Source organism: Geotrypetes seraphini, chromosome 4 (genome assembly GCF_902459505.1).
Source record: "Geotrypetes seraphini chromosome 4, aGeoSer1.1, whole genome shotgun sequence".
NCBI classification, from domain to species: domain Eukaryota; kingdom Metazoa; phylum Chordata; class Amphibia; order Gymnophiona; family Dermophiidae; genus Geotrypetes; species Geotrypetes seraphini.
This window is the reverse complement of record NC_047087.1, coordinates 246,963,396-246,977,712: the sequence shown is the minus strand read 5'-3', so window position 1 is coordinate 246,977,712 and position 14,317 is coordinate 246,963,396. Positions and strand designations below refer to the sequence as shown.

General features: G+C 44.2%; 1 protein-coding gene across 4 annotated transcripts in view; it reads right to left on the bottom strand.

Moving 5' to 3' along the window:
- ANK3 (ankyrin 3) overlaps window positions 1–14,317 on the bottom strand; it is a 972,780-nt gene that overhangs the window by 122,926 nt on the left and 835,537 nt on the right. For 3 of the 4 annotated variants that reach the window (XM_033941646.1, XM_033941647.1, XM_033941648.1), the window contains one exon: window positions 4,912–5,034. In XM_033941646.1, the coding sequence (XP_033797537.1) occupies window positions 4,912–5,034 (123 nt within the window). Of the gene's footprint in view, window positions 1–4,445; window positions 4,473–4,911; window positions 5,035–14,317 lie in introns of all 4 variants that reach the window. The other variant, XM_033941649.1, reaches the window with a different exon arrangement.

Sequence of the window (14,317 nt, the reverse complement as noted above, 5' to 3'; positions counted from 1 at the left end):
CTTATCTTTAGGTGCCAAGATAATGCACATTAAGTGTGAATTTTATAATGACTTTCACAGTTTTGTACCTAACCATAGTCATGGCACGTATGCCATGCCAAAGGCAGACATAACTAGGCGGGCTTTACTGTTTGCAGTTAGGTGTGTAACCCATAGTATTTTATACTGCATGTAACTCCTAGCAATGCCTCTGACCTGCCCAGGCTCCTCCTGTAGTCACAGAAACTGGCACTAAGGGACTGATTCTGTATAGGATGCCCAGTCTCAGCAGCTGCCTAAGTGGCTTTTGAAAATCGTGCACGGGTGACCTATACAGAATCACAGGCACCGTTTAGAGAATCACGATGCCGCTGAGTTGATTGCAGCAAGGGAATCTAGGAGTGGGCATTCCTCCTGCCAGGGATTGTTTCAGGGTTTCTGGCAGGAGGGAGTGGGCATCCCTCCTGCCAGAGACAGTTTGCATTTGTGCGCGTGTGTGTGTGTGTACAGGGGGGTTTAGGGGTGGCGACGGGAGGGAGTGGGCATCCATCCTGTTGGCCAGCTTGCGGTGGGGTTCAGGGGTTTCCTGCCATGGCCACTCAGCCGATTGCAGCAGGGAGATTTCTTTGGTACGATCAGTTTAGCGGCCATGTCTATTTGAAATGTAGGCCAGAATTTCAATAGCCTATAATTCAGATGCCTAGGGTTGCTTAAGCTCACCTAAGGCCACTTCCGGGCAAAACGCCCACACCCAGCCTTGGGCAAGCTTAAGCACCCCTATGCACCTCCCTGCACCCGCGATGGACACCTACAGTGTATATTGGGGTTGGTTTTTTTTTTAAAGAAAACATGCATCTCGATTGGCTGGTTAAATTTGGATTTTCAGTATCACGCCATTGCAGCAAATTAATGGAGTTGTGTGGTGTTTAAATTATTGTTCCTCCGTTCCTTTTGATTTTGAGTTATATGCTATTATTCTAAACACTTATGTGCATAATACTACAAACACATGAATGTCTAGTTTATAAAAATTACCATTATAGAGTACACTAGTCATTAAGCCCGTTACATAAACGGGTGCTAGAATATATGTATATCTGTCTTTCTGTCTCTCTCCCTCCCACTGTCTCTCTCTCTCCCTGGCCCCCTTTCTCTGTCTTTCTGACCCTCTTCCTGTGTCTTTCCTCCAGGTATTTCCCTTCCCCTCCAAGTCCCTGTGCAGCAGTACCAGCATTTTCCCCCACCCCCCTTCCCTACTCTTAGCACGATGTGGCCTGCTCCTTTTGGCCTCTCTCCCTTCCCTCCCGCGGTGTAGCCTGCTCCAAGGGCCCCCCCTTCCCTTATCGTGTTTCCCGCAGGCAGGCCAGCTTCTCCCTGCATGTACCGTTTTTTTTTTCTGTTTCCCTCCCTCGCGTGGCTGCCTGCCTGGTCCCACTGAGCTCGCAGCTGGAGTCTCTTTCGGCGCTTCCCTGCCCGGTCCGCGGTCTGGCCTGCTCTGGGCGAGTGTCGCAGGTCTCCTCTCGATCCCCGCCAGCGTCAGAAGCCTTCTCCGACGCTGGTGCGGCTCATGAGAGGAGCTGACACCGCGATCTGGAGAGCAGGGAGTCCAACGCTGGCGGCTGGGAAGCAGTAAGGCTGGGGACTCGCGCAAGCGCACTCTTGCGGCCACGGACCTACATCTCACAGATCAGATATCACGGAAGCACGCAGTTGAGTGCGCATGCGCGGCTAGGGGTTTTATATATATATAGATATGTTATTGGAGTTGGTGCTGGGGGCCTATCTTATACAGGCACCTATGCACCTATATAAAATAGTCTTAAAATTGGTGCCTTTTTGGACTGCTTGTATAGGTGTTCTATAAGAAAATTAACCTCGACAATGCATAGGAACCACTACAAGAATGAAGGCATTACTCTTAAAATAATATTACTCTCTCTCAAAGCCTAATTGCCTAATCTTACAGGCTTCTATACAACAGATGTACAAGTTTTTAAGTAAATAAAGTCAAACAAACTTTGTTTTCAAATGGTCTGAGACAGTATTAATCTATTTCTTTCCCTTTGATTTTCTAAGGCTTCTTATTATCGTAGTGCGGTTTTTGGTGGAATTTTATGAGTGTCGGAGCTGTTACTGCCTTGGCCAGCATAAAAACAGCACTATGGTTTTGTAAAAGGGGAGGGGGTAAACTAATTATAATCAGAGGCTTTTCTGATATTATTTTAACTCATGAAAGAAAACATCGCCCATGTCTATATTGAATTCAGTTGGATGAAACAAATTTTAGAAACTAGTAGACTGAGTTGCTATAACTTTGTTCCCAGAATTGCAACAAATGCCTATAAGCTTAGAAGGTGCTTTGCTCTGGAACAGCATTTACTGACAGAAAGGATCACTCTAATCAGAAAATCCTACAGGCCTTTAGACCATTGTGGAACTCCTGTGTTCTGACTGGCTGAAATTAATTACTGTTTCATTTTAATTAATATACCTATGATCCTAGATATCTACCTAGATATCTAATAATTAGTTGAACTCAACTAGGCCATATAGTCTTAAATGTGTTTATTTTTCAATGGCACAGCTATTTAATGTAGAAGCCACATTGATCAAAAGATTATACATATTTTGACCAATATAATATTCACTTGTGTAAAGCCCAAAAAAACCACACCTTAGATTTCATATCAAATATTATTCCACATCAGATTTCTAGTCAGACATCAAACTAAAAGGAGAAGTTGTGGAACTACAGCAATTTCTCAATTATATCACATTTCGGTTTTAAATGCTTTATAATATCAATGCGCATAGGCAAAATATATTCAGTTAGTTTTTGTTTATTTAATTAATTTTTCTCAATTTTCAGGTAGATTTTTTAAATAGTTTCATATATTCATTTTAATAGCAAATTTTAATGCATGCTGCAGTGATTCAACAACCATGAATTTACTTTGTTCATAGATTAGTGTGCATAAAATCGCTTTAGTGCACATTACATTTTTAAGGTGTACTAATGAACCAAATGTATACTAATGAATGAACATCCCTATTTTAAAATAAAAAAAATGAAATAATGTCTATAAAACAATTTAGTGTATGGATTAAACATCAAGGGGGTAATTCTATAACAGTGCACTTATATATAGGTGCCTACTTCCCTCTAAAAAATATTAGCATAGTCAGGTATATATAAGTATATGAAGTTAGATGCTAGTACTTACGTTAGTCACAGAGCTGGTATACGAGTACTTGTGCCTAAATGCTGAAGATCTGTGGGAACTTACAGTATTCTATAAGTGATGTGCAAGTGAGAGCCCTATCCATGTTCAGTGGTATAGGCCCCTCCATTTTTGGCTCAGGTCCCCTCCACAACTAGAGTGGATATCAACTGAATGGTGGGAATGCCCAATCCCCTTCAGTGGACACGATCCACTACACAAACTACCCTAGCAGGAACAACTCAGTGGACTCCATGCTCAGTTCATGTATGAACTAAACATGTGCAAAGAGTGCATTTGTTGGCGGCTGGAAGGAGGCTGCTGATCAACAAAGGTAAATGGGTGGAGGAGAGGGGGAGAACGAGGAGGCTACAACCCTGCCCATGCTTGGCCCAGATTCTGCCCATAAGTATACTTGTTTGTGAAATATGTGCTATGTAAGATATATGCAGGTATATAGTGCTTAGGCGGATTTTTGTCATGTAGGTGGTACACACATACATGTATATATACTGGAACTCTAAACATTTATGCGCCTAATCGGTGCTTAAATGTTAATGTCTACTTTATAGAATTACCCCCTAAGAGCTTTAACATGCAATAAATATCATTCTGTTACATTTACTTGGTGTCTATCTGCATGATATTCAGTGCAAGATGGCTGCTGCGATAGCCGGCTAAGTTTAGTGGCCAAATCAGGTTGCATAAATAACTGGTCTATCTTTGGCCACTATAAACTTAACTGGCCAGTGCTAAAAATCAACTTAGCCAACTAAATTTATAGTAATCCCAAAACAGCCTGGCACCAAATGCGGGATTCAGTCCAGCTAACTTCTGTGGTTTGAATATCAGCCCCTTTGTATTTTAGGCACCTTAATGATCTGGTACTTATCTAAATAGAGCCCAAATCAAAAACTGAGGTATAGAATCATGATCCAAATCCCTGCCCATAATCTAGGTTTCTCTTATCACAAGGGATTAAGCAAATTACAATCTCAAATTGGATAGAAATGATCAGATTAAACTAAGGTATAAAATTTCTCCAAAATGTCTGACCATATTACTTCTATTGCATCTAGGATTATGATCTACCTACCCCATCCTGATGAGAGATACCTGACTTACTGACAGAGATTTGGATGTGGGTTTTTTTGGTCCAATTCTAATAGTCAAAGTTTCACATACGTATGTTCCTAGTCTACTTTTGAATAAGAAAAATACAAAAAAAGGGGATGCTTATATTACCTCATCATCTTGATCTGACTCTGTTTCCTGTTGGGTCCCAAGATGCATTGCAGAGACAAGGATTATTATAATGGACAGCAGGGAAAAGAGTATCAGGACATGAAAAGGACCAAGTCGGAAGTACAACATGCATAGGCTGATTTACAAATTAAAGCAAGCAAATAAAAGAGAAGATGAACGTCCATTGCAAACTGACACATGACATCACTGAAAGCACTTATTCTATGAACTTAAGCTGAAGCGTGAGCTATACACAAGGACCCAGCTTTTACAGAACAAAATCAGAGGAACTGAACAGCACAGTAACAAGGGACATTCAAGGTTTTCTACAGGAAAAAAAATGGCTATAAAACACAGATTTCATTCTTGTACATTCTGTCATTTATATTAAGAAAAGGTATCTCTGTATTACTGGGAAATCAAAAAGAAATCAACGTTTTTTTTTACAACTTTTTCACAATGATACCTTTTTGTGCATTGGTAGAGTAATATTTAAGTTGCAAACGGCGGTTTGAGGCAGTCCTTTTGTAGTCTTTGGCTCTTTCAAAAATGACAAACGACCACAGGGTTCCTGGCTGGGATCTCTAACCTAAAAAAATTCATTTTAATTATCAGGATAACATTTTTCCCTCCAAAATAGTTTTGTTAGTTACAATATTTAAAAAAGTATTTTAGAATCATTTACCACTAAAATTTTTTTTTAAAAACCAGTGATGTACCCTCTAAAGTGCTTGCAAACCTGCAGGTTCTCTATACCTGGGGGCCCACAATCAGATTATTAAAAGGAAAATGTATACTTTATCAAACCCATCCCAACCCCACTCCACCTCTGGCACGGTCTTTGTTCTCCATATTTTTTTTCCCTGCAAAGGGAGGGGGGGAATGGTATTATTTTCAAAAGGATTTTCTCTTTGAAAATAGCCTCCCAAATAAGGCAAGGGTTTACCCCCATTCTATAACAGCATTTATATAGCATTCTACACCATGGAGCTTTACAATAAGTATAAGTCCCTGTCCTCAATGGTTTACATCCCAAAGTAGGCTTCTGAGGCAAATGGACAAAAAATGAGTTATTCCAGGTCACTAGGATAAGCCAAATTGGATTTTGAATCCAATTTTCTAACCTTCCACAGTTCACTACTCCAGTGATCAAGCCATTCCCTCACCACATGTCTCATTAACTCTGTCATCAATTGTTAGAAGTGTGCTACAAAATACCAGAATTTAACTTTTCTAAGTACTATGGGTAAATAAGCAAAAGAAAAATACAATTAAACTTGCTGCAATAGAAAAAATGCTTACATATGCTCAGTGGCGTACCTAGGGTATGTGGCACCCGGGGCCCATCATTTTTTGACACCCCCCCCCCCCCCTCATGTAAAATTTTTTTTTTTTTTTTTTTTTTTGCAATAACCATGAAATGGAATAAATGGTCAGAATAGAAACAGGCAGTGAAAATTTTCTTTTTTTTTTTTTTTTTTTTTTCCAAAGTATTTTTATTGAGAATGGCAAAAGGTCCAGACAAGCAACCATGGTCTGTACAGAAACTTATACATTATCAAAAAGAACACAGAATGAGAGTAACAGCAACAACAAGCATGAACAAGCCTCTCCCAAGAGAAAATTGCCAATGAGAGGCATAGCAATACACAACAAAAGGCCAAAACTTGGGGCAAGCAAACAAATCCCACCCCAGAACCCACAAGAATAATAAGCCGGACTAGACCCTCAGCCATATTTTATAATGAAAAAAACCCCCACAAGCAACAACACCCAGACCGCTCACCAGACACACCAATCCGCACAACAAGCACCCAAGAAACACCCAGCCACCACCCAGACAAAACTACCAGACACACCTACCCCACCAAGCCCAGACCCAACCCCCCCTCCCCAGAGAGTGCAAGCGCAAAGTGGACCGTGAAAAGGGCAGCTGCAGAAGTGGAAAGCCCCAGATAAGTAGGTTAGCTAAAGAAAGCCAACAGATAGAAGAAATCAGGATAACAGAAGTTCCAACAAATGCTCCCACAGAAAATTTTCTTTTATTGAACCTCATTTATGTAACCATTATTCCAAACATAACATAACATAAATTATGTCTGAATTGTCATGACATCAGAAGTACATATGGAGTAGTTGCAGGTGATGCTTGGGACAGTTCTGATTATGTTAGTTTGGTTTTATGTGTTTTTTTAATAGAAGGGTTTTTATTTCTTTTTTTAAGGTTTTGTAGTTTGTGGTCGAGGTCAATAGGTTGTAGAGTTGGGGGTCAAGTGTTGCAGCTCGAATGGCTAGGAGGTTGTCGAACAGTTTTTTTCTTTTGACGTTTTTGGTTGGAGGGTGTGTGAATGGTGCGTGAGTTCTCCTATGTCTGTTTGAAGTGGATTGAATTATTTAGCTGAAGAAATTAGTTACCCCCCCCCCATTCCACACACATTAATTCTCTTCCATTTTTGTTCCCATTATAAAAAAACACTGATAAGTTCCCAGGAAAAAAATACATTAAAATAAGAAGTGAAAACAAAGGCCCCTACAGATGAGAACATAACATAAGAATAGCCTAACTGGGTCACACCAATGGTCCATCATGCCCAGTAGCCCATTCTCATGGTAGCCAATAGTGCTGCCCGATTCAGAGAAAAATATTTCATTCGATCCGATTCACCCTGTTGAATCGATTTTTCGATTAGATTCACTGTTAATGACACCGCTTTTTAAGTTTAAACAAAGTATAACAATAAATTTCACAACAACAATAAATTTCACAAAGTACTTAAAAAAAAAAAAATCACATTTTTCCATTAAAGCAGTTCTGGAGACATTTGCTTGAACAGTCTTTTTTCCCAGTCCATAAGCAAGCAATATGAAAAAGATTTCCTTAATTATCTACTCAAACATTTTTGCTATTTACTTTCATTGTACCTATACTATTATTCAGTAGAAAAAATGGACTTAACTGTGCAGGAAATGAATCTCCTCATACACCCACCATATAGTGCAAAAATGTGCAAAGGTCTGTTTTTTTCTTTCGATCACTACATAGCCTAATGCCACACAAGCAGCGCTGTTACAAACATATTCTGAAGGTCAATGCTAAGGTTGACAAAGTTTCCTTCCTTGGACCAGAAGGAGATACTGACAAACCACTGGAAGAGATTCTAAAACAACTACCCAGAAATAACACCCAAAGACCCACTCAGTGTGTGAACCAGTTGAGTGGAGTGGACTAACTGGGGGTGGAAATGGGCCCAGAGTTTGCTCAGCAGAATTTCCCAGACTACCTCTTCCTCTCAACACACTGACATGCTACCACCACCACCAACACTAGGAACACCTCACCGAGTATGCCAGCAATGCTTATAAACTTTATAAAACACATTATTATATTTTCTTATAAAGCATATATTTTAACTGAACTCAGCCTTGCCATTCACAAAAATAGAAAAGTTCCCATTTCAAGCTGTCTCATGTACACTTTTCAAATCTAACATATTGTAATCACAAAACAGAAAATAAAATTATTTTTTCTACCTTTTGTTTTCTGATCAATATTCAAATCTTGTTGGTCCCAGGCTCTTGTTGTCTTGCTTGCCAGGGTCTCCTTTCTCCGTGCTAACCATCCGTCTGCCATCTCTGTTCTCCCCTTCCGTTTCCCTTCCCTCTCCCGGAGATCTGGCATCTTTCCTTTTTTTTGTCTCCATCCACAGATTCACCTTTTCTCAACTCCCCACCACCCCAGGATCCACCATCTCTCCCTTTCTGTTCCCAACTATCCTCCTATCCAGTATCTCTATCCCCCCTCCACACCATCCCCTGTTTCCAAGTTCTCTCCCTTTCTGTTCCTTCCCTCCCTAAATCCCATTATGCACCATCTCTCTCCCACTCCTCTGTTTTTAGACCCATTATTTCTAACCCCCAAAGTCTGGCATATGCATGTATCTTTGAACCCCCCCTTCCCTCTCTCCCTCTGTGTACTTTTACACCAGGACCCCCCCCCCCCCGAAGGTCTGTCCCCCCTCCGAAGGGCTACACCCCACCCCTGAAGACCTGCACCCCCCGAAGGACTTTACCTCCCACCCGAAGGTCTGTCCCCCTCTGAAGGCCTAAACCCCACCCCTGAAGGACTGCCCCCCCCCCCCCGAAGGCCTGCACTCCCTTGAAGGTCTGCACCCCCCCGAAGGCCTGTCCCCCCCTTGAAGGCCTGTCCCACCCCCTTGTAGGCCTGTCCCCCCTTTAAGGCCTGCCTGCCTGCCTTTCCCCCCCTTGAAGGCCTGTCTCCCCCTTGAAGGCCTGCACCCCCCTTGAAGGCCTGCACCCCCCCTTGAAGGCCTGCACCCCCCCTTGAAGGCCTGTCCCCCCCCTTGTAGGCCTGTCCCCCCCTTGTAGGCCTGTCCCCCCCCCTTGTAGGCCTGTCCCCCCCTTGAAGGCCTGCCTGCCTTTCCCCCCTTGAAGGCCTGCACCCCCCTTGAAGGCCTGCACCCCCCCTTGAAGGCCTGCACCCCCCTTGAAGGCCTGCCTGCCTTTCCCCCCTTGAAGGCCTGCACCCCCTTGAAGGTCTGCACCCCCCCAAAGGCCTACACCCCCCCCCGAAGGTCTGCACCCCCCTGAAGGCCTGCCTGCCCCCCTTGAAGGCCTGCACCCCTTGAATGTCTGCACCCCCCCCCGAAGGCCTGTCCCCCCTTGAAGGCCTGCCTGCCTGCCTGTCACCCCCCTCCCCCTTGAAAGCCTGCTTGCCTGCCCGCCCGCCCCACCCTGAAGGCCTGATGCCCCGACCCACCCCGAAGGACCGCTCGCCCCCCTGGCCTCCCCGCACCACCTATGAACAGCCGCAGCAGGATCGCGAAGTCAGCGTCGGGTACCAGCCCTAAGGGGGTGTTCCCGGCCTTGCCGTTCAGTCCCCCGCCACCCCCGAAGGACCGCTCGCCCCCCTGGCCTCCCCGCACCACCTATGAACAGCCGCAGCAGGATCGCGAAGTCAGCGTCAGCGATCCCTGCTGCTTCCTGCGCCACGGTCCCGCCCCTCCTCTGACGTCAGAGGAGGGGCGGGATCGCGTCGTAGGAAGCAGCGCAGGGATGCTGACGCTGACTTCGCGATCCTGCTGCGGCTGTTCATAGGTGGTGCGGGGAGGCCAGGGGGGCGAGCGGTCCTTCGGGGGTGGCGGGGGACTGAACGGCAAGGCCGGGAACACCCCCTTAGGGCTGGTACCCGGGGCGGCCCGCCCCCCCCTAGGTACGCCACTGCATATGCTTATTAATGATATATGGAAAGTCCAAATGTAACAGGGTGAAGTTCCTGTCAGCAGATGGAGTCTGAGCAGCAGAAAGGAGCTAATTTGCATAAAATCCTGCAAAGGCATTTGGGAGCTGTCCACTTACCCTGAGTGAAAAAGGGTGCTGAAAAGGAAAGTTCCAGAACAAAGAGTTAGGAAAGGCAGGAGCTCCTTCGGGAGCCACACATCCCTCAAAGGGAGGAATGCTGGCTTCAGCCTAATCCTCGGTAAGCCTGGTAGACTGGCTTGTCTGGTAGAGCTTAGAGTCCAGAGGGGGATCAAGCTTGACAACTGGCTGGCAGAGGGCCTGGTAGAGTGGGCGAGGAAAACAGAGTAGGGAGAAGACGCTGAAGGGAAATGGGGAAGACAGAGTGGGGAGAAGACGCTGAAGGGAAATGGGGAAGACAGAGTGGGGAGAAGACGCTGGAAGGGAAGAAGACAGAGATGCCAGACTATGGAGGGAGCGGAGGGAAGATGATGTGTGCCAGACTATGGAGGGAGCGGAGGGAAGATGATGTGTGCCAGACCAATTGGGGGTGAAGGGGGGGGTGAAGGGAGAGGCACAGTAACAGAGCAAATGGAAGATGCAGAGAGAAGACAGTGGATGGAAGGAATTGAATGAGATGAGGAGAGCAGAAACCAGACAACAAAGGTATAAAAAAAATATTCTATTTATTTATTTATTTTTTTGCTTTAGGATAAAGTAGTATATTAGTTGTGTTGATAATAATTTATAAACACAGCCCTGCCAGCAGAACATCTCTTTCTCTAGTTCAGCAGCCAGATCTTTGATTTATAAGGAAGGAATAAACTGAATATTGCAGAACTGAGGCTTGAATGGATGCTGCGGGGATAGTAGTTGCGGGGGCGGGAACAGTGGTCACGGGGATGGGGACAAATTTTTTTCCCTGTGCCATTCTCTAGCTGTTTGAATGAATTAAAATCATTGCAGGAAAAGTGGATGAAGTGTATGGAGCTATCAGAGGACTATATTGAAAAATAAAACAAAAATGTTTTGCAAACTCTTTTCTTTCCTACTGAGATAAATTATTGAACACCCCTCATAGGTAGCAGTGTTTAGGGTTACACCAAAAATAAGGAAAAGACCACAGAATGGAATGTACAAGGTGCAGGAGTCATTATTAAAAAAAACAACAAAAAACATACAAAATTGTAATCCTTAAGAAATGGCTCTCATATACATGGAGTACGGACCCAACACGGTCCGTGTTTCAGAGAAACACTCCTTCCTCTGGGGTCAGGGATGTATAATATATCACATGTAAAGAGTAATGAGGAAAACAACGTTGTAATAAGATCATCAAAATTTTTGAATCGGAAGCAAGAAATTCTCCTTCTGAGCTGACGAGAATTTCTTGCCTCCGATTCAAAAATTTTGATGATCTTATTACATTCTGCAGTCTTTTCCTTGTTTTTGGCGTTTGCCTTTTACTGCAAACCCATTGGATTTTTCTTTGTTTTACTACAGTATTTAGGGTTTCCAGACGTCTGGATTTCCTCAGACATGTCCTCCTTTTGAGGACATGTCCAGGGGTCTGGATGGCTTTTCAAAATCCGGTACTTAGTCTAGGTTTTGAAAAGCTTCCCGACAAAATTGTGTCGGGATAGGGCATCCGCGGTGTGACCAGCCAGGCACCGTGCCTGTCAAGGTCCCAGGCAAGGCTGATGTGAAGGTGCATAGAAAACCCAGGAAAGGAATTTACAAAGTTGGTCAGGGATCTGAGCATGATGATTTTCCGGCTAACCACCAGGGGGAGCCGGAAATATCTAAGAAACTGAGAGACAGACAGAATTCAGGTCGCCACTAGAGGAGCCCAAGAGCTACCCAGATTCCTCCTGCTGACTCAGCTAGGTTAGGGCGTGTCCCTATAATAGAAAAGCCCACAGTAGGGAACAGAGAGGCAGGCAGGTTAGGGAGAAGGTTAAAGCCTTTCTTCCCTACTGACCTCCCTGGGCCAAGCAGGGGCAACAGAGGTACACCCATGGAGGTGGAAGAGGCTGGTGAAGCCCTGGAATTGTCTGTGCCTGATGTGGAGTCACCCATGGAAGTTCAAGAATCGTTGCCAATGGAGGTGATGAGTGTGCCTGAAGCCATGAATGTGAGTTTAACCAGCAGCTGCAAGCAGTAGAAAAAACCCCCAGTAAGTTTTGTTTTGGAACTGTTTTTCTTGAACTTTATATTTTTGTTCTTGCTTGATGAAGCTGGAAGTGTCTCTGTATGGGGAGAGGTTTGCAGTCGCCCAGGGAGGGAATTGTGAAGGCTATTGAGAAAGCTATTTCAAGGCAAACCTAAGACACTCGCCTGAGCCCAGCAGTACTACACCTGCTGCTGGAGGCTTAATTTTTGAGAAGCAACTCATTTCTTAGTATTGCAACGGAAAGTGAAACGACACAAAAATCCATACGAAGAAGGAGATTATCGCTGAAAAATAGCTGGAAAGCGATGACCACAAATGCTCGCAGTCTAAGCAACAAAGTTCATGATCTGCAAGCCCTGATATTAGAGGCAGATCTAGATATTTTTGCTATCACAGAGACATGGTTCAGTGAATCACATGGATGGGATGCAAACATACCGGGATATAATCTTTTTAGGAAGGACAGAGATGGTCATAAAGGTGGAGGAGTAGCTCTCTATGTAAAGATCAATATCCAAGCGACCGAAATGCAAGGGACCTGGGGAGAGGAAGAAGCGATATGGATTGCTCTGAAAAGAGAAGATGGAACTTCTATCTACGTGGGTGTAGTCTACAGACCTCCGACTCAATCGCAGCAAATTGATAAGGATCTGATTGTGGATATCCAAAAGTTTGGAAGGAAAGAGGAGGTTCTGCTGTTGGGAGATTTCAACCTGCCGGATGCGGACTGGAATGTTCCGTCTGCGGAATCGGAAAGAAGTAGGGAGATTGTGGATGCCTTTCAAGAGGCTCTGCTCAGACAAATGGTGACGGAACCCACAAGGGAAAAAGCGATATTGGATCTGGTCCTCACAAATGGAGAGAGTATCTCTAATGTTCGAGTGGGTGCTCACCTGGGTAGTAGCGATCATCAAACGGTTTGGTTTGATATAACGGCTAAAATGGAGAGCGGCCGCACGATACTTAAAGTCCTAGATTTCAAACGTACGGACTTTAATGCAATGGGAAAGTACCTGAAGAAAGAGCTGTTAGGATGGGAGGACATAAGAGAAGTGGAAAGACAGTGGTCTAAGCTGAAAGGAGCGATAAAAATGGCTACGGACCTTTATGTGAAGAAAATCAATAAAAACAAAAGAAAAAGGAAGCCGATATGGTTCTCCAACCTAGTGGCTGAGAAAATAAAGGCGAAAGAGTTGGCGTTCATGAAATATAAAAAAACCCAAGAAGAGGAGAGCAGAAAGGACTACAGGGTGAAACTGAAAGAAGCCAAGAGAGAGATACGTTTGGCGAAGGCACAGGCGGAAGAACAAATGGCTAAAAATGTAAAAAAGGGAGATAAAAATTTTTTCAGATATATTAGTGAAAGGAGGAAGATAAAAAATGGAATTGCTAGGCTAAAAGATGCTGGGAACAAATATGTGGAGAGTGATGAGGAGAAAGCAAATGTGCTAAACAAATACTTCTGTTCTGTGTTCACAGAAGAAAATCCTGGAGAAGGACCGAGATTGTCCGGCAAAGTTACACGAGAAAATGAAGTAGATTCTGCGCCGTTCACGGAGGAGGGTGTTTATGAGCAACTTGAAAAACTGAAGGTGGACAAAGCGATGGGACCAGACGGGATCCATCCCAGGATACTAAGGGAACTCAGAGAGGTTCTGGCGAGTCCTATTAAAGACTTGTTCAACAAATCTCTGGAGACGGGAGTGATTCCTGGGGATTGGAGGAGAGCGGATGTGGTCCCTATTCATAAAAGTGGTCACAGGGATGAAGCAGGAAACTACAGGCCGGTGAGCCTCACTTCAGTTGTTGGAAAAATAATGGAAGTGTTGCTGAAAGAAAGGATAGTGTATTTCCTTGAATCTAATGGGTTACAGGATCCGAGGCAACATGGCTTTACAAAAGGTAAATCGTGCCAAACGAACCTGATTGAATTTTTTGATTGGGTGACCAGAGAGCTGGATCGAGGACATATGCTAGATGTAATTTATTTGGATTTCAGCAAAGCCTTTGATACAGTTCCTCATAGGAGGCTGTTGAACAAACTTGAAGGGCTAAAGTTAGGACCCAAAGTGGTGAACTGGGTCAGAAACTGGCTGTCGGACAGACGCCAGAGGGTGGTGGTTAATGGAAGTCGCTCGAAGGAAGGAAAGGTGACTAGTGGAGTCCCTCAGGGTTCGGTGCTGGGGCCAATCCTGTTCAATATGTATGTAAGTGACATTGCTGAAGGGTTAGAAGGAAAAGTGTGCCTTTTTGCAGATGATACCAAGATTTTTAACAGAGTAGACACCGAAGAGGGAGTGGAAAATATGAAAAAGGATCTGCAAAAGTTAGAGGAATGGTCTAATGCCTGGCAACTAAAATTCAATGCAAAGAAATGCAGAGTAATGCATTTGGGGATTAATAATAGGAAGGAACCGTATATGCTGGGAGGAGAGAAGCTGAT